A 19,812-nucleotide genomic window follows, 5' to 3' on the forward strand; every position below is an offset into this window, starting at 1 on the left:
CTAACCGAAAACAACAACAAAACACGGCGTCTGCGCTCTACGCCTCCTCCTTGTTCCGCTCCTTTTCTTTCCACTGCTCGTCATCTCTCTTCATCCCTTTCTCATCACTAACTCAACCTCTCACTCGCTCCTACCTCACTTTAAGCTGCATTCAATCCTTTATTTTTAACCGTGCCTATCTCACTGGTTTGAAGGAGAAGCGAGACGAAGTTTTAAAAAAAGGTGGCGTGTCATGTGATTGGTCCATCGGTGCTCATGTACGAGCACGCTCAGGCATGCCTTTAGGGGAAAAGCCCGTCTCCTTGTATGAGTGACTGCTGCCAGGAGACAAAACAGAAAAGAGCTCTGCATGCTCTCCACACCTTGTAAGGTAGAATCTTCTTATCCTTTCTCTGGGTTTAGTAAACATGGGCTCCTTGACCCAACTGTGTGTGCCACACACACACACACACACACACACACACACACACACACACACACACACACACACACACACACACACACACACACACACACACACACACACACACACACACACACACACACACACACACACACACACACACACACACACACACACTTTCTCTGACCCCAGTGCTGTGGGGTCACACACACACACACACAATGGGGTTTCACTCAGGGCGAGCCAACCAGCCGGCTATCCAGCTAATTCCAGTAGCTACAGTCAGTCTCCAGCACGCATGAAGCATGAACCACATGGACGGGGGGGGGGGGGGGTGTCGATATGTGTTATCCTAAAACTTGGACTCCTGCCCACATGGTTGGGGGGGGGGGGTTGTTTTCATCTCACTAGGCCTGTTTGTTAGCAGGCTACAGACATGAATCAATCTGCACACAACCGGCCATTGTGTGGGAAACGCATTAAGACATATCGCTTCTAAATGGATTCACATGACAAAACCAACTGGAGGGTGGCGCAAAGAATTAAAGAAGGTTGCTCAGGACAGGAAGTAAAATCTTTGTTCACATGATTTCTGATTCAGGCAGCCCACCGACAAACTGACGGGGTTGTCTTGTTTCACAGTTTGTAGCTTGGTGGTCACTCCAGATACCCAAATGTATGTGCACAAGCACTGAAGAAGTGGCCTTTTTCATAATATGCTGTCCTCTTGAACAATGGCTGCAATCTGAACAGATCTCCTGTATCTTGCTACATTTCAGGCACAGCAACGTGCATCTCCTAGTTAGTATAGAATTGAAACACGTTGCACTGAGCTCTACTGAATCTACTTCACAATTCATTTGGATGGAAGGCAATCTGTAAAAAAGGTCAGATCGAGCAGCAGCCAATTAGCAGATGAAAAGACAAACATGACGGGATTAACTCTCCGAACCGGTGAGGAATCTCAGCGAGACACCAAAATCACTGCACAGTCTGTTTTAGTATTATTCATTTCAGTGGAGTAATCTGTGGCAGTTGAACCTCTCAGTGGCTCCAAAATCTACTGAGAGCGGCTCAGACACGTCCCGATCTAAAAGAAATAGGTTGGGGCAGCTCACCCAGGGCTAAAATTAGAGCAAAAACATGCAGCAACAGCACTGGTCTGACACTACAACAGGAGACGAGCCTGGTATAAGGTCACAGTGATTATGAGTTGAAGGTACACATTGTTTTTAAGGATCCCACCATTACTTTCTAAATGCTGATCCATGGCTTTTGCTGCCATGACATAATAGACATTTCAGACACTTTCTTTTGAACATTTGGCAGATCTCAGTACCTTCCTTTGGAAATAACAGAACAATGGAAACGCTTCAAAGCCTTTCTCCCCGTGGCGGCTCATCCTGGGTGAGCCAGCCAGGAGTCACGGTGGCCACAGAGCATCCTGCCACTCATGTCGCCTTGGTTATGTAAGCTAGGAGATCACACTACGCCACAGAGGGCGATGGAGAGATTTGGAGAGGAAGGGAAGGGAGAGGGGAGGGGGGGATTGCATGGGAAGTGACTTTGAATTATAAACAAGGTTACGGCTGTTTCAGCCTTTTATCTCTCTACCTCCCCTTCTCACTCTCATGTTCTTCCCCTTCTTCCCTCCCACCTCCACTTCACACCCTCTCCATCTCCCCTGAGGACTCCAGTGTCCTCCAGACACTTGTCAAATTCTCTGTCAAAGACAATGCTTGGTGCAAATGACAGTAAGCCCACTGCGACTGGATGTCTGTCTGTCGCTGTGTGTGTGTATGTGTGTGTGTGTGTGTGTGTCAGACAGCAAGCTAGCTCCAGATAGATCAAGTTGAAGTCCATCTGAACAAGGTTGAAGAGGACTTGGTGTAAATTTAGCTGCCAAGGTGTCCTCTTAAATGCCAGAACAGCGTCAGGACAAACAACACGACTCCCTGGTCCCGATCACAAACTATATTAAGTTCACCGGCACTTTGTATTTAAAATTTTACTTCTTATTCCTATTAACACGGATGCAATCCTGGATCCTGTTCATATGCTGAACGAAGAGAATATACTTTGGTTTATTCTTCCTCTACTACATGGTTTCAGCTTCTCCACTGTGACGATTTGCTTCTTTTGTCCTTTTTAAATAATAGAAATCTGAATATATTTGGGTTTTAGACTGTCGGTCGGATAAAACAGGACATTTGAAGACATCATCTTGAACTTTCAGAAACAAATCTTTGATTGTTAGATGCAGCCCTAGTTTTGATACTGATGTTTTATGTAGACTCCGTATAACAGACGGCCCACTAGGAGCCTGCTCGGTGAGGATGAGATGCTCTGCTTTGTTATAAAACTGAATATTCACTGTAAATCTGTGTGTGTGCATGTGAACTCTTTACTCACCTATCTGCAGCAGTACGGGCGTCACCAGCGCCGTCTCCATGGCGTAGCAGAACTCCCGGCCGAACATCACGGCCCCATGCATCACCCATCTCTTCAAGGGTATGCCTTCGAGCGATCCCTCGGTCGCCGCCGCCTCCTCCTCCGCTCCTCGACCTCCGCCTCCCACTCTATGCGTCGCGCCTCCTGCGTCCTCGTCCGAGCCCGATGCCGTGGTGTTTTTGGCGTTAACCCCGCCCACCAGAGATCCGACCTGCATGGCGTCGGCCTCTGTGTTCTGGGGAGGCATGTTGGAGGGCATGCACGCAGTGAGAAGACAAGTGCACCCCCTCTGACACGCTGACAAAACAGAATACTGCTTCCCACCTTCCTCAAACTACTCGTATCAAGTCACTCGGAGTTACTCTAAAACTGGTAGTGACCGAATTACAATCTTTACAAGCTACAAATTGCAGCCTGTGGTAGTAACTTGCTGGTTATATATTACTGCTTTAAAAGAATAATACCCAGATAGAGGTGTTCAAGTGTGCTAATACCACTATCAAAAAAACTAAAAACCCTGTAACAGATAGTGTCCCAGCATTTAAAGGTAACAAAAGTAATCTTGGGTCCTGCTAAAACTCAACAAGGCTGTGGACACCAAATAAATGAAGAAAAAAAAAACTGATCTATAGATCTGGCATGTTAATGTGAAATATAACGAAACAATCAGCAATCAGTTGTCCTCTGAACAAGTTGTCCTAAAAACAACTGCAGCCTAATTTAAGCAACTGTTAATCCTCCTCTCTCTCGAGTCTCAATTCTTTTTTACGAAATCAGCTTTCCAAAGGCTTGTAGAAATCCAGGAGAAATAAAGGAAGCTGTTGAATTTTCACAGGAAGAGTGTGCGGTACATTCCAAGAGTGACTTTGTGTGTGTTGTGTGTGTGTGTCTGTGTATGTGTGTAAGTGTGTATGTGTGTTTATGGCTTTTTTTGTCATTGAGGTTTCTCCCTCTTTTTCCTACTGTCTATTACAAGCTGTAAAAATCCATATAGAAGACCATTCAGTAAGTTCCAGAGTCATTTTGTATATAGAGGGCTGGATTGAGGGCTGGATGACGGAGTGGGTGGGGGCTAGGAAGAGGCCACTGGGGGAGGGGAGGGGGGGAGGAAGGCAGGTAGAAAAGGTGGGCGGAGCTCTTCTGAAAATCCCCATCGATTGGCTGATCAATCTGGAGGAAAACACCAACAGGAAGACAACCCAGCAGGTGGAGAAGCACAGCACCACAGCGCAGACGTCCCATTGGTCAGGAGGAGAAATGACCGGCGGGGAAAAAGAAAAAAAAAACAAGAAAAGAGAGAAACACATCAGTATTTGTGACAGCAATTTGACTTTCACATTCACTGACCAGAGGACGGGCACTTTGCTGCATATATACAAAAGAAGAACAGTATTTTTCTCAGGTGTATCAACATGGAGGTACTCTGTGAAGGCAGAGCGTCAATTGACACAAGCAGAGAGAAGAAGAGGTGAAGATACAGCAGCCAGTACGTGCCGATCCTTCGGGTTGAGTTGATGCACGTAAATGCTGGAAAAAGAACAATCGGGCTTCTATGGTAAACACTGGCTGTGGCTGTTTTGATGTGCATCATACGTCAGCTGTTTCTTTTACCCTTAATTTCTTTATCAATGCCGCCTGATCGCCAAGCTTGAAACATGTCGCCGTCCAGAACAGTTGTTTTTCCAAGTAATTCACAAATATTATTCAACATGCCCGGAGGCAGAAATGTCAGAGAACAATAATTCAAAACCTGGATGAACTAAACCAAAACTATTGATGTGACCAGACACCATAAGGGCAAGAGAGGAAATGTGTATCCGTATTGTATTTGGGCAAAGCCAACCTACGTGGGTTTGAATCTGTGAGACCGAGTTGTGTGAAAGTAGCAACGCGTCAAGACACGCTCCTATGAAAAGAGTCCATTTTGTGTGTATGAGTGTAATTAGTTCGAGCACATGATTCATCCGCGCAGACACTCGGACATTCTTTCAAACTGGACGGGGAGGATGAAAGCATGCGATGCATTTGTGAGAAACGTATTCAAGTTGAGCTGCTGTTTCAAACAGAGGGCTTGTGTGTGCTTTGGTGAGAAGAATTGAAAGATATGTGGACAGAAAAATAGAGAGAGGAGAATGAGGCATGAAGGCCTTCAGCTAATAATATGCCTCAGAGAGAGACTGCGTGCGTGTTCAATACCATTTCCTACAGACGTAAACTCCAAAGTGTGTTCTTGTGTCCAGCGGGTCAGCGGTTTATAACCCGTGGAGACGACACGTTCCGTCACACCCAACACACACTGACGCTTGCCACGTGAACGACACACACACACATAACAGTGCTGAGACCCTCATCAAGCCTCTTAGGTTGAGATTTAGAAATAAAACGTAATGAGAGAGAGGGGGGGAGGTAAAGAGATGAGGAAAAGGAGGGAAGGATGGAGGGTTTGAACAGGTGGAAGGTGGGAGGAATAAGAAATGGAGGAAGAGGAAGAGAAGGAGAGATGAAGAGCGAGAAGAGACAGACGGATCGAAGAGGGCAGATGTTGAAAATATTTGTATCGCCGCCCATTTCTTACTTTTTCTGGTTCATCTCTCCTCGCCATTTTCAGAGCTCTCACATGACCCCCCCCCCCCCCCATTAATCTAAACTACTTTAAATGAGAGGACGACCACATAACCTCCCCCAACTGTGAGGGAGAGAACACGACAAGATGTTTCACAAAGTGCTAACAACGACGACAACAAGTGTCTCTTAAAAAGGGAAAAACGTCTTCACACTTTGTGCTGTAAAAGCCTGGAACGAGCTTCCAGAGGTTAACTGTTTTTCAACTAGATTGGATAAATGACGGTCAATATTGTTACTCTAGATAAGCATAATGTGGTATTATTATGATGTTTTGTTTGTTGTAGTCTGGTGTGGAGGATTCATATTCTGTAGCAGAATTTTCTTAATTAGAAAAGCCAAACTGGAAGCCTGAAACCTCTCTTGAGAAACGTTTTGGTGACACTGAGGCTAAACCCATGTGGTGATACAATCCGTTCCCCCAACTGCCTGACCAAACACAGCTGAGAACAACTGACAGATATAATGATATAGATCATAAAAAGCCAGTAAATGTTCACTGGGATCTCAAGAAAGTTTCCCATCTCTGCAACTAATGGGATGTGCGTCCATGGGCTAAAAGACATAAGAGTCACTGTGGTCTTTCTACATACTTCTCCACACAACATAGAGCAGTATTAGCCTCAGTATATTGTGCCCTGAACACACACACACAGCAGTGAATGCTATCCGATTACAGACCTATACACATTCAGTTGTTCTGAGCAGGATGGAGGCTAAATCGTTGAAATAAAGTAAGTAAGTAACTAGATGTAGAAGATGCCTGTAAAGTCAAAGGGCAAATTAAGAGTGTGTCGTTTCTCGCAGATCAACACGCACACACGCTTTCTGAATCTGCAAACACACGTAAGCCCAGGTCTATTTTAGTCAGTGTTTATTGTGGTGCCAAGAGTAACCTGCGACCCCGGCATGAAACCAGGGCAAGCTCAGCCTTTCCCACTTCATCGACCCTCTCCATCTTTCTTCTTCTTCCATCATCTCCCTTACAGCAGACGCGTCTCTCGCCTGCTGCAGGCCTGGTCTTGTACGGCACATAGTGTCGAAGCAGTGACTTGAATTGTAAAATGGCATTTTTCCTGCTCTAGACGTGACATCACCCATTTCTGGAGAGGCAGGGTGTAGGACAAAATGTATTTAGCTGCAGCAAAATGGGGTTTTCTGCTTGCCGCCATCTTGTCAAGTATCTAAAGCCAGGACATATTTATTTGGGCAACGGGGTGGAGCTGGAGAGGGACAAGTAAGTGGTTACAGCTGAGTGATTCATCAGTCAATCAAGGCGGAATGGTGCAAAATAAGCCCTTATTTAAACACAGTACTCCACTGAGAATAATATCAGAGACGACTAAGAAAACCAGCAAAAGATGTGGATTTGGATTTCTTCTTCTTCGGTTTCCGTAAAGAAGATAATCGTTGGGTGCAACCCTAGATTTGTGTTTCTCCATCGTTGTGAATCAATTAGTGAGTCCTTGACATTGACGCCGTTGTCACACAGCAGGAAGGTACGTGACTCTCTACATAGCACTGACCCATATCGGGCTGGACCTCAGGATCAAGTTCACATACATACTGCTGTTCATGTTTGTGTGCATGGACAGTGAGGGGAAATAAAGGGAGGGGTTATTTGATACTGCACAAAAAAGAGACACTTCACTACAAGCAAAGACAGACCCACTGACCCGATCTGGTGCTTCATTTGGGTCAGCAGGAGAGCACAACGGGAGTATTTGTGAGCTCGATCATCGGTGAAAACCGAAGAACCTCCGAACAGGAAATAATCGTGTTTGTTTAGGAAGGTGCTCCTCGCTATCAGGTTTGGGCCTGAAGGTACACAATGTTAAGAACCCTCTGGTCTATAGGGTATCCACAAGGGTAGAAAAAGGTATAAGATGTGCTTATTTGCACAGTGACACTATGTGCCATACAAAGACCATGCAGGCCTGCAGCAGGCATGAGACATGTCTGTTTACTTATGTTACCTGTAACATGCAAGGGAAACAGAGAGAGGGCTGAAGACGAAGAAGAAGGAGAAGAAAGACGTCGAGGGTAGATGATGTGAGAAAGGTCGAGCATGCCGGTGTGGCAGGTAATCTGTTCTGAGGCATGAGAATAAACACTCACTTAAATAGACCTGGGTTATTATGTGTGTTGAGTGCGTGTGCGTGCGTGTTCCTCGAGACACAGGCATCTCCTTGCCCTCCCTCCTGCTCGTTTTCCTCTCGTCTTTTGTATGTGTTGTTTTCTGTCCATCTGTGGATTCAAAACAAATCGAGTTTTTGCAAACATTCGACTTTTCCCCCTGTTCTTTCTTAGCCCATCTCCATCCTGCATCTGCTGTCTTTGTTTCTCCTTCTTTAACACCATCCTCTCCATCTCCCCTCACATCTCCTCTTTCCTTCTCAGCATTCACGTGAAACTACGATGTTTGTTTTGGCTCCTAGACAAGTGGAGCTGAGCTCATGTTACGGACTCACACACATGCACAAACACACAGAAACAATAGTACAACTGAGCGGTGCTACATGTGTATAGACCTATTATCAGATAGTGTTCACTGCTGTGTGTGTGTGAGAAAAAATTCTAAATGTCACAGAGCTCACTCACACTCACACTCTCACTCTCACTCTCACACACACACACACACATTTAGGAGAACCTCCCACTAACAGCTCTATAACCTCACCTGAACCTCACAGCGGTCTCCTCTCAATATACAGGCTAAATGTCATCATGGCTGATAAGATGACAAGACGCATGACAAGACACATACTTTGTGACTGGGAGTGACAACTCTGAAGGCATTCAAGGACAACAGTGAAGTCTGCCGGCAGGTTGATCAAGTCAATCTATCCATAATAAGTGAAGAGCAAAAAACAAATAAATAAAAAATAAAAAATAAATTAAAATGACGTGGAATCACAATTTCAAAGTCCGTCATGTGATGCCATGAGGCCCAAAAAGACTATTTCCCGTAGACTTACATGAAGAACGAGACTTCTATAACTTCATGTGAAGCAACTTCCCAGTATGAACACTTGAGCAGTGCGTTATTTTAAATACCTTTGTGAGATCAAGTGTATACTATATTGTTTTAAATATCAACTGAAACTCTTTAATCAAAAAAACTAAATGGTGTAAAATGTTGTTTAACCACAAAAAGAAACGTTTCTGCTTTTAATGCTTGTTTTCAACCACTGGCAAAAAATGTCTCACTGCTACGATATCTTCCACTAAAAGGACAAATAAAAACAAGTGGCAAAATGGCTGCAAACAGTGAAATGAAATCCAATAACTTTGACTTTCACTGTTTGGTTGATTAAAAAAGGAGACAGAACCATCTTGGAATAATGGCCAAATGATAACGTCTGGTTTTCCAACTATTCTAAGCCTTCCAGTCAGGCACGTGCACAGACATTTTGGGGGGCAGGTGCTCAAGCAAAAAAAGGGCACCCATCGCCAAAATTATACATGAAATTAAAATAATGATAAATAAATAAATAACAGTCGGATATTTTCAACGTATATATTTATTTTTGTTAACGCAACCAATACTAACTCAAATTATCAAATTGAATAAATAAATGAATAATAGGCAAAAACAAGGCCAGACAAAAACAAAGACAAAACAAAGACGGGCTGATGGCATTTGATGCAAGAGCAGTGACTTCAAATGCTGGGGTGGTGATTTCCATGCAGAGAATGAATGCGAAGTTAATCGCATTTTTGTACATTTTTGCATCCCCTAGGGCCAGGTCAGGTGGATGTCTTTCGCAGATCTCATTGAGGAGCATCATTATAGCTTCCAGATTTCTCTGCTTGCTGCTTTTCCCTGTCCTTCTGTTTTTGTAGTCTCTCTTTTCTTGGCATTATGCTGCAATTTTTTTTAAATGACATAAATCAATGTTGTGCATAATAATCAAGACATTACATATCTCTCTAAAGCTGACAACACAGTACACACCCATGTTTTTACTGTTTTCTGACAGTTGAAGCATAAGCAGCATTACACTAATAATAGCCTATAGCCTACCACAATACCTCACCAGACTGTCATGTAGCTCAACTTAAGACCTACCTTTCTTTTTAATAATTAAAATAATTAATGTCTGCCTGCCTCTCTCCCCTCTCTCTTCATTAAACATGACAAACGTCAGTAAACAACTGGGCAAGGCTTTTAAATCATGGATTTCGTGAGGGTTTTTTTTGTTTGTTTTTTAGCAAACGTCGGACCAGTTGCGACGTAATGTTTTCAGCGGCGCTAATTGTTGTTGTTAATTTATCACCAAACAACGTCGGGGTATTGCACTGTCATTACCTGTCTGTCTGATGCTCCGGGTCAGAGAAGAAGTTGGCTTCAGCCGTTTAGCCTGACGCTCAGCACTGCACGCGCAGTAGGCAGTAAGTGAATATTTATAAAAAATTGGGCACCAGCAGAAAGGGCACTTTTCTCATCCAGGGCAAAAGGGCAGGTGCTTGAGCACCACTAGGGGTCTATCTGTGCACGTGCCTGCTTCCAGTAATGCTTCATTAGAGCATTAGAGCAAACAAATACAAGGCATGAACCCAGTCTATGCATGTTGTTATGAATTTGAAACCTCATCAGCATCAAAACCAGCAGTGGCATCCATCCAGTCTGGATGCCACTGTAGTGTGTGTATTTGTTTATGATTTCCCCTCACACTGACAACCAATGGGTGTGTGTCTATTATGACACCTGAAGCCTTCTGAATGTGGCTCGGGCCTATTTTTAATGGTGTTGCGAAGCCGCTTGGAGAAAGACGCGGCCAGTGCAGAGATGAGGAGAAGGAGGCGAGGACTCTGCCGTGCGCCGTGTCAGCTAGCTTTGCAGCCAGTAATAGCTCAGTCATCCTAGTGTTTATTTTTAGCAAGGGCTAACAGGTTAGCTAGCACTCAAAGGTGACCAGAGCCTTCTCAGAAAGACAACATTATTAATTTGTAAGCAACAGTAGACTGTTAAATCCACTGCCTTGTTGATTGGAGCCCGTCTAGACAGCTGATGTTAATGTAGTTTCTAGTGTCATCTTTACATAATCTGCTGACCCATAAACTATTTTTTTTTTATTGCACAACTAGCATGCTAAAGACGCTGTGGTAACTGCTGCAGGTCTGAAGCTGGTTACAGTGAGGTTTTGACAAGCTGCTGACAGCAGCCTTGGCCTACCTATACACCGGAGTCACGATACTGGCTGAGTGTCACCCTCACCACACACACAGGACTGTGTGTGTGTGTGTGTGTGTGTGTGTGTGTGTGTGTGTGTGTGTGTGACTCACAAACTCAAACCTCATCTGTGCTCCTTCTGACTACAGTACCCTCTACCAAACATTACTGCACCTCCCACGTGCATCCTGTCTCTCTGACCCAGGGGGCCTGCCCCCTTTTAGAGAGGCTGTGCATGTGTGTGGCCATTTACATGCATGTGTGGCTATTCCCCCCCGTAGAGCCTCCTGAGGTTTTAACCCACAACGGCGCAGCAAGACAAACAACAAGAGATACAGAGAAACTAGAGGAGTGGGTAAGGAGGTGAAATAGATCCAATTGATGTATCTCGCCATTTGTGGTCGAAAAGTGATCGAAACTTGAACAGGCATTAAAATGTCATTATATAATGTATATTCTATACAAACGTAGAATTGAATTGATCGGCCCCATTGTCATCAGTACCCGATCCAGCTACAAGTATCGGCCCGATATCAGTATCGGTGCATCCCCAGTCTGTCATAGTCTATAGTTTTGCCTCTCTCCAATCAAAACGTAACCCTAAACCTGTCCTTAAGACAGTTCACACCTTAAGACAATAATTGTTGGAATGCTGTTCAGCATTCCAACAATTATTATTGTTCTTCGAATCTTTATTCAACTTCTTCTATTTCTTCCGTCGCACCGCTTCTCCTCCTTCATTTTTTAAGCTACAGAAACCATTCAACTATTAAAATGTTCAGCTCTTTCACCAGAGGGGTGCTACGACTTTTCATATTTCTAACCTTTAAACTTTTTGAATTATTAAGCTTTTTATTTTCAATGGGATCTCTATGGAGAATATTTTCAAATGGCTTCAGGCACACAGGTGTTTGCGATTGAGCCAATTAGTGATGTTGATAAACACACAGACTCACACGCACATACACTCCTCTCCCTCTCTCTCTCTGTGTCTCTCATACAGTCATTCAGGTCTTAGGGATCTTTAGAGGTCGTCTTCCCCCCCCCCCCCACACACACACCCCATTTTAAAATAAAAGCCGCACACACATGATTTGTGGCAGCTGTTACGTGTTGCATCTCGGCCAATCAGACATGAGTATTCTGATAAGTTTCCTGATTCGAGTGACATTTACACACACCGCGACACAAGAGGGAGAGGTGAGGAAAGACATGGCCAGACATTTGCCAGAGCTAGCTCGCTCTGACAGAACTGACCGAACCGGACTGCTGAGGATCACACAAGACAAGTTTGAACCTCGGCCACACGTCTAATGGAATATTCCACTGTGGAGCGCACGCGCGTGCGCGCGCGCGCACACACACACACACACACACACACACACACACACACACACACACACACACACACACACACACACACACACACACACACACACACACACACACACACACACACACACACACACACACACACACACACACACACACACACACACACACACACACACACACACACACACACACACACCTCATGCTTGATGCTGATAAAGGCCAACTGACATCAACAGCATCAAACTGCTTGACACGCACAGGGTTTTTTTTGCATCAACAACAACAAACACGTCAATTATCATGCAAACAAACTGGCCCTGCAGAAGGGATTATATGACACAGAATTAAATCTTCATATTATCAACACAGTAACATTATAATTCACTTTTTGGCACAGCATTTGGTAGCATTGGCGCTGCTTTAACCACAGAGGAACATCTTGTTCTTCATAATTTCCTGTTGTCAAGTTGGTGAAAACAAATCCCGCCCATCAGTAATAAAATAAGTTATTGTTGCAATGGGACAAGGGATGAAAGTTTTGTTTTGTCCCTTGTTTGTGTTTCGTTTAGTTCCTCTCCTCACATATTTCTTTCAGAGCAGGTCAGGAATGTGGATTGGTATACATGGAACACATTTAGCTTCGGTTACGATACAAACCGCACTGTGTCCAAGAATCGCAGCAAACCTGCAGCTCGCACTCCTGCAAACGAACGGTGTCTGAATTATCTTGGCAAGATGTCAGCATATGTGAGCCAGCTGCCATGTTTTTTTTCTTCTTTTTTTTTCTAAGGATGGCGAATTACCCACCCTGAACCCCCGATCAGACAGAGCTCAAAGCACCCCGGGGGAGCTTTTTGTAATTGTTATCAATGAGAGTCAAGCAAGTCCCCTCTATGCACTTCTCTGTGGTTTTTTGCAGCAGCAGCAGCAGCAGCAGCAGCAGCAGCGCGCTGAACGCCTCAAGTTAAAAAAACGTAAAACTCTAGTGGAAAAGCAGGTACGTTGTTTTCATTAATTGAAACTTTACCGACAACTATTGTTATCTTTCGAACATTAGAATTCATTCGGTGGTTGAAAATGTGATGTGATGAATATAGTTATTGATGCTATTGATGTTAATATAAATACCAAAAACAAGGCTCAGTATCGGTAGTACATCAATACTTTAGGTAGAGATATTCCCCCCCCCCCCCCTAATGCATGGCAGGGTACTGAAGAAAAAAAACATGGTATCTACCAAGCAATCATGAAGTCAAACAACATCGTAGATCCTTGAAAATATTTTAAATAGTTTTAGTTTAGGCACAACACCCCGAAAATAAAACACGATATGAGAAGTAACAATAAAAAAAGTAACGAGTCGAGTTTATGTCATGTTTAACTCAGAATCATGTTTGAAAACATTATTCCGAACCTTGTTTTCATCTGCAACATGATTTTATGATCAAATCTGGCATCAGGCAGGCTGTGGTGACTCACCATCATCATGGATTTGTTTTTTACCAAAAACTGGCGAGAGCACAAGACAATCAAACGTAACCCTGGCTGGACTCGCACCCACAAAAACAAACAACACAACTGCATAACAAGACACACGGAGACAGTGAATGAAAGAGAATCAGATGTTTCACAGCACAAACAACTGACACGTGACACTCAGTTGCATAATAAAGGTTTGGTTTGTATATAATTAAAGGGTCTATACACATCTTTCATTGTGTCAAAAGGATTCTTCTGTGGCAGTCATCTCAAAGGTGTGTGGGTTACTTTGACTGCAGTATTACTCACAGAGTTATTGACATTACTGTCACACCTAGATACGACTACCTGTCTGTCTGCAATCCATTAGTTTCAGTCTCTCGAATGTGAATATCTTTCTGAGATATTAAATTAAATATCTTTGGATTTTTAAGTTTTCAGACAAAACAAGAAATTTGAAGGCGTCACCTTTGGCAATGGAGAATTGTGATACACATTTTTCCCTTTTCGCTGACGTCTTGTTGAGCCAATTGTTAAGTCATTGAAACAAAACGAAAGTAATCAATAGTTGAAATTGGTCTGAAAATCTGCTTTGCTGCCAAACATCTACTACACTGCAAAAACAAATACATCTCGGTAAAATGCCACGTCGGATACGTCATGCATAACACACACCAACAATCCAAAAAGAGTCAGCTTCAACTACGACACAGAGATACGAGTGCGGTCATCTCTGGCACCCGCTCAGCTCTTTGGTCATTTGATTGGCAAGCGGGACATCAGTTTGTCCAGGGACAGGGTGAGTCACAGAAGATGGGAATGGCGATTGGACAAAACCCCAAAGAGACAAGTTTCATTGTTTGATTTACAACTGACATTTCTCCTTCAGGGTAAAATGACTTTGGACAAAAAAAAATAAAAAAAACATGAATGACTGAAAAGTTGGCTAAATGTGCGGATGTTTGACAACTGACGGGGTATTAAAAGTTCAAACCATCTGGGACGAACTGCAGGATGGAAGAGGCTTGCAACACTGGAGCTGAAGCCACAATTGGAAATAAGACACAAATAAGAAGACAAGAGAAGAAAGAAAGTCAGAAAAAAAAGGAGAGTAATGGCCGACAAGACGGGGCGGCGCAGATCTGACAGGAGAGCCAGCAAACAAAGTGGAAAGTCTCTATTCTTAGAAGACGTTTTATGTTATTGACAGTCTTCTCTGGCTACTGAGAGCATGTCCTCCAACTCAAAGCTAAATACAGAACAGCCATCGGATATTGACTTTGATAACCATCCTCCACCACTAGACAACAAACCAGTCATGCAGGATGTGTTCCTACACACTTTGGTCTTTGAATGCTGAATGCTGTGTCTACAAACAAAACAGCATGTATAGCAGCAACACGTATGTGCGTGTGTGTAAGATCTGATAGAGATAAGGGAGGATATTGATGGCCCCGATGTAAGTGAGACGACGCGCACACACACACACACACACACACACACACACACACACACACGCCTTGCTCTCTGATCAGAGGTGGTAAAATAAACTCGCTCAATCTTTTCTTTCCCCTCTCTCTTTCTCAGGTTTGTGCACAAAAACTTCACAGCAGTAGGAAGTGGATTATCTACACACAGGATCAGGGCTCAGGATACAAAGCCAGCTGTGTGTGTGTGTGTGTGTGTGTGTGTGAGCTGGACAGAGAAAGGCAAATTAAAAAAAAAAAAAGGTGCAGTGTTAGATAGGAACACTTCCAACTCAATCAAACTTGTCCGTGCTGTTTTTGGTCACGGCCAGTGACATCTTAAAATGTTGTCCTGCATGTTTCCAGTTAACTTAATGAACTGATCTCAGTATCACTCCATGTTTCCTTCATGTTCATTTTGGAGATTTTGTGTGGCATTGCGGCCTTTACCGGACAGCTCTGCCAGCAGAGTGCGAGTGAGGACTCAAGTGACGAGGAGGTTGCATGACAAGAGTCTAAAATCTCTGTGCAGCAGGGTACCTTCTTGTTTTAAAGGAACCTGCCAGTTGCGTGGGCTCCCACCGAGACTCTCAAGCTCAGTCATGCTGTGTGGAAACCATTGAACAAACAGATCTGGAGCCACGGGGAGCATACTGGTGTTGGCACATAGCACACTATTTAACAGCATTCTTACAACAAGTCAATTTGGAATGTGATGCATTTTGTGAGCCACAAACATAAATTTTTCCAAAGTGAATCTCCCACACAAAATTGTTTATAATTCAGTTGCGAACCTCAAGCGCGTCCCTACTTGTCCATCATAAAGGTAGAGTGTGCTTGTGTGTGTTTTGTTGGACTTGTAGGCAGCATAGTGCGTGTAATACATGGAGGGAACCTGCAGTTATGACCCTTTCTATGAGCGTACGAAGACATTATTGACAGTTCTGCATGCAAAATATTAAAATACATGTATGTGGGCAGATGATCAAAAGCCTTTCTCTGTGAATGTATGCATATGGAGCCATCTGTTGAATGCACAGTTAAGTTCATATATGTGTGTGTGTGTGTTCATGTGACCGTATGCGCATGACCAATTGTGTCTGGTTACATGTTGTTGATAACCCGCCGCTGAGTCAGCACCCAGATGATAGTTAGCCAACATTTGGTGAAGAGGAAGTCGGTCGCTTTCACTTCAGCTGAACCTGCCGGTCTCAGGCACGACTGCGTCGCATGACATGTCGAAAAGCAAGGGGCTGACACAAAGAGACGGCGATTTTTAAGGAAACGGCGTGAACAGTTGTGAAAGTGTCTGCACGAATCCCGTCAGCTGGATCCACCCACACACACACACACACACACACACACACACACACACACACACACACACACACACACACACACACACACACACACACACACACACACACACACACACACACACACACACACACACACACACACACACACACACACACACACACACACACACACAGCTATTCAGTTTTGTTCTGCGCGTGCTGGCTGTGGTTTTTCACCAGAATAGAAACACATCAGAATTAAAGGAAAACAGAGGAAGAGCATCTGTTGGATATTTACGTCTCTTTTTTTAGATCTTCGTTGTGTTTTTGTGCAGATTGACTAAACCAAACAGCAAAACAACAGACAGAAGGAGGACTTGTGTTAAGAGTGAATCAAATGAAAAAAGATGTTATCTCTTCAGTGTTTGTGGATGCGAGACTCACCAAAAGGCCTTGAAAGCGTCATAAATGTCGTTCGAGACGTTGACAATTTGGGCCACGCTGCAAGTTTTCAGCACCTGCAGTTGTACCTGAACACACACAATACCAAGCAGACACCGTTAGTCAGGTTTTAATAAAGTAATATTATATATTACCTTCATTAAGCACTTATCAAAACAAAGTGACATACTACGTCACATATTGGCAACTAAAAACGCAGCAATAAACTGATTTAAAAAATGTAAAAAGCAAAAGCCATGAAACAGAATGAGAAGTAGAAATCGGGTGAAGTCAGGGAAGGCAGAGCGACAACATAATGTAGGCTACAGTACGTCGGATCGATACAGCACCAGACACCACAGCAAATGCACACGTCCGCTCTGACCCTCTCACGCACACGAGCATGAAAACAAATCAGTGGCTGCCAATGAATCAGAACACACACAAACCAGCAAAACACTAAACGCACAGTCTCTCTCCCATCACTAAAGCAAACTATTTATACGACTGTAATAACACTTTTTACCGTTTCAAACTGAAATAGCTTTTTCGACCAACAGCCTAAATCCCAAAGATCTGAGACACATTTAATAACCAACAATAGTTTTGGTCTGCTTAAAAAACAAAAACTACTCTAATGATTAATTAATTCATATAATTGTAATTTTTTAGAGATGCACTCGAGTATCTGAATGGGGTATCGGTGACAATGAGGCGATCTGGTTTCGGATACCATTATCCTAATAAACAAAAATGCTGTACATTTATTCCCATGTATTTATTTGTCACATTTTGTTTTGCAAAGTTCGGGAGGCCATGTTTAAATGAAGCCCGATGCTGTTGCTTCACACATGACAGAATGACCCCAGTCACCTTCACACAGTGAGACAGCTTCTTAATGAGACACGGATACCTGGTACTCGGTATCGGCCGGTTCACAAAGCCCAGGTATCGGACACTGAAAAAGTCGGATGGTGCATCGATTGATCGACTAATCATTTTAGCCCTAAATGACTTTTTTCATATTAAAGCCTTAACTGAAAGGCTGAGGGCACAAAAACACCCAACTATTGACACTGAAACGCACCGACAGCCACCGATGATGAACCGATGATGACAAAAGCAGGGAACTCCTCATATTGTATTTTTAAATCGGTATGCAGCCAAGCCCAGATTGCAAAAAAAACAAAAAAAACAACATACCTAGCTCTTTTGTTTTGATGACACACAGTCATAGGTGCGTTATTAGTCAACTGCACCTCCCTGGTTAATTACGAAAGGTGCAGAGATGAAAGAAATGAAGCTTATTGTATTGTCCAAACTGCAACCTTGAGCCTCTTCTGTATTTTTAAAACCTGCTTTACATGTAAACACCATGTGGAAATCCTACTTATAAACACTTTATAACCAGAGCAACCTAATTGTGCAACCTGCCCTGTGCCAGGCTATCTGCAGCTCCAGCCTCTCTTTTTTTGTTTTTCACACGGGCCTACACAAACTACTGTAAATGTCTCTCTCCCCCCTCCTCCTCCTCCTACATCTCCTCCTCCTCCTCCTCCTCCTGCTGCTGCTGCTGCTGCTGCTGCTCGCTCTGCAGCAGCAACCTGAGATGCTGTGTATTCCGCCTGCCGGAGCACACCGACCTCGGGTACAAAATGTTTAATCTCCGTCGCCTGTCTTCGCCGGTGTTTTGCCCGGACATAGAGCTCACCTCGCCGGGTTGTGTCAGCCGCTGGTTCCGTGTTGGTGTCCGCTGAGCGGTCGGCCAGTCGCTCGTCTCTGCAGCAGCTTTTGTTGCATAGGTTGTCTGTTACTGCTGCAACTGAAGCCAGGGCTTTAAATACGCCTTTAAAGGAATAGCTGTCGGAAGAAGAAGCACGCTGACTTCCGTCGACGTCACGGCTACTTTGCATAAAGGGGCGGAGCATCAGCGGAAGTGCGAAAAGGTGCAGAGAGGCTGAGTTTTAAAGGTGAATACCGTAAAACACATTCAGAGACAGAAAGTAGTAGCTAAGTACGTTTATTCGGTTACAATATTGAGGTACTTGTACTTAACTTGAGTGCATCCATTTTATCCTTATACCTCTCCTTTCTATTTTAGAGGGAAATGTTACTTTTCAGATTCAAAACATTCATTGTACACAAGACTTGCTACAACAATAAATATACAACAATAAATATAGAAACGGAACAAAACAACATTAATAAATAACAAACAAACAAAAAAGGACAATGTTCTGCAAGATTGCAGCAGGGACATGATGGTACATGAACAAGAACATGAACAACACACCCTCTTGCCAGTACATACCAAGAGAGAGTGTGTGCATGATGACGATAAATAGACTGCAGCAACGATAACAGCAAGACAATAAAAGCAACAATAATTATGATAGATAAGATTAAATTAGCTCCCTCTTCACCAGCAACAAGGCTTAAGTGGCCTATTGCACACATGTTATTACACTCTTGAATCCTTTGAGACCTTTATTTATAATGAAGTATTTTTATAGTGTGATATCTATATTTGTCGGTAAGTTATCTGAGTACATCTTCCATCGTTGATTTTCTTAACTCTTTATTTCCTGCTGTTTGGGGCTCTCACAAGCCTTCAACACTGTATGTGTGAAAATAATACATTTTTTTGTCATTTTCATCCGATCTTATTAAAACCCTTTATGTAGAAAATGATTGGGGATATTAAGTGACAACCCATCCCTCAAATTGACTAATTTGGGATTTGAGAGGGGTTGTCCTGCATAAAAATAAACAAACAAGGAATTGATTTTGGATAATGGCTATTTATGTGAATATACGCTAACACTTACTGTTCTACACTCCCCAACTAGTAAAATCGGTATATTATTTTCAGATCAGTAAACAAAGTTGCATGTGTATATCCACAGTCTTTCTTGCATTAAATGCATTAAATGAATTAGACTGTTAAAGACAAACACCAAAGAACTCCAAACACAATGTGTACAGAAGGTGTGCTGTTGCTCTCCTTTGCTCTCACTCTTTCAAAGAAAACAAAGTAAATGAATGTCTATTGAAACCTGATTGCAGTTCTAGTCTGTAAACCAGCTCCACTGCTGAAACACACTCATGCCATGACTGCATAACTATCTTGGGTGGTGAACC

General features: G+C 43.4%; 1 protein-coding gene across 1 annotated transcript in view; it reads right to left on the reverse strand.

Annotated features, from left to right (window-relative positions):
• The window catches only part of slc45a4a (solute carrier family 45 member 4a), a 37,108-nt gene extending 18,621 nt beyond the window's left edge, over nt 1-18,487 (reverse strand). Inside the window, exons 1-3 of the mRNA XM_079287987.1 lie at nt 18,383-18,487; nt 16,675-16,760; nt 2,816-4,024 (exon numbers count right to left, since the gene is read on the reverse strand). Of these exons, the coding sequence (XP_079144113.1) occupies nt 2,816-3,113 (298 nt within the window). The 5' untranslated portion in view covers nt 3,114-4,024; nt 16,675-16,760; nt 18,383-18,487. The remainder of the gene's footprint in view (nt 1-2,815; nt 4,025-16,674; nt 16,761-18,382) is intronic.
• Nucleotides 18,488-19,812: the final 1,325 nt, after the last annotated feature.

The sequence above is a fragment of the Melanostigma gelatinosum genome (genome assembly GCF_949748355.1).
Source record: "Melanostigma gelatinosum genome assembly, chromosome: 17".
Lineage (NCBI taxonomy): Eukaryota > Metazoa > Chordata > Actinopteri > Perciformes > Zoarcidae > Melanostigma > Melanostigma gelatinosum.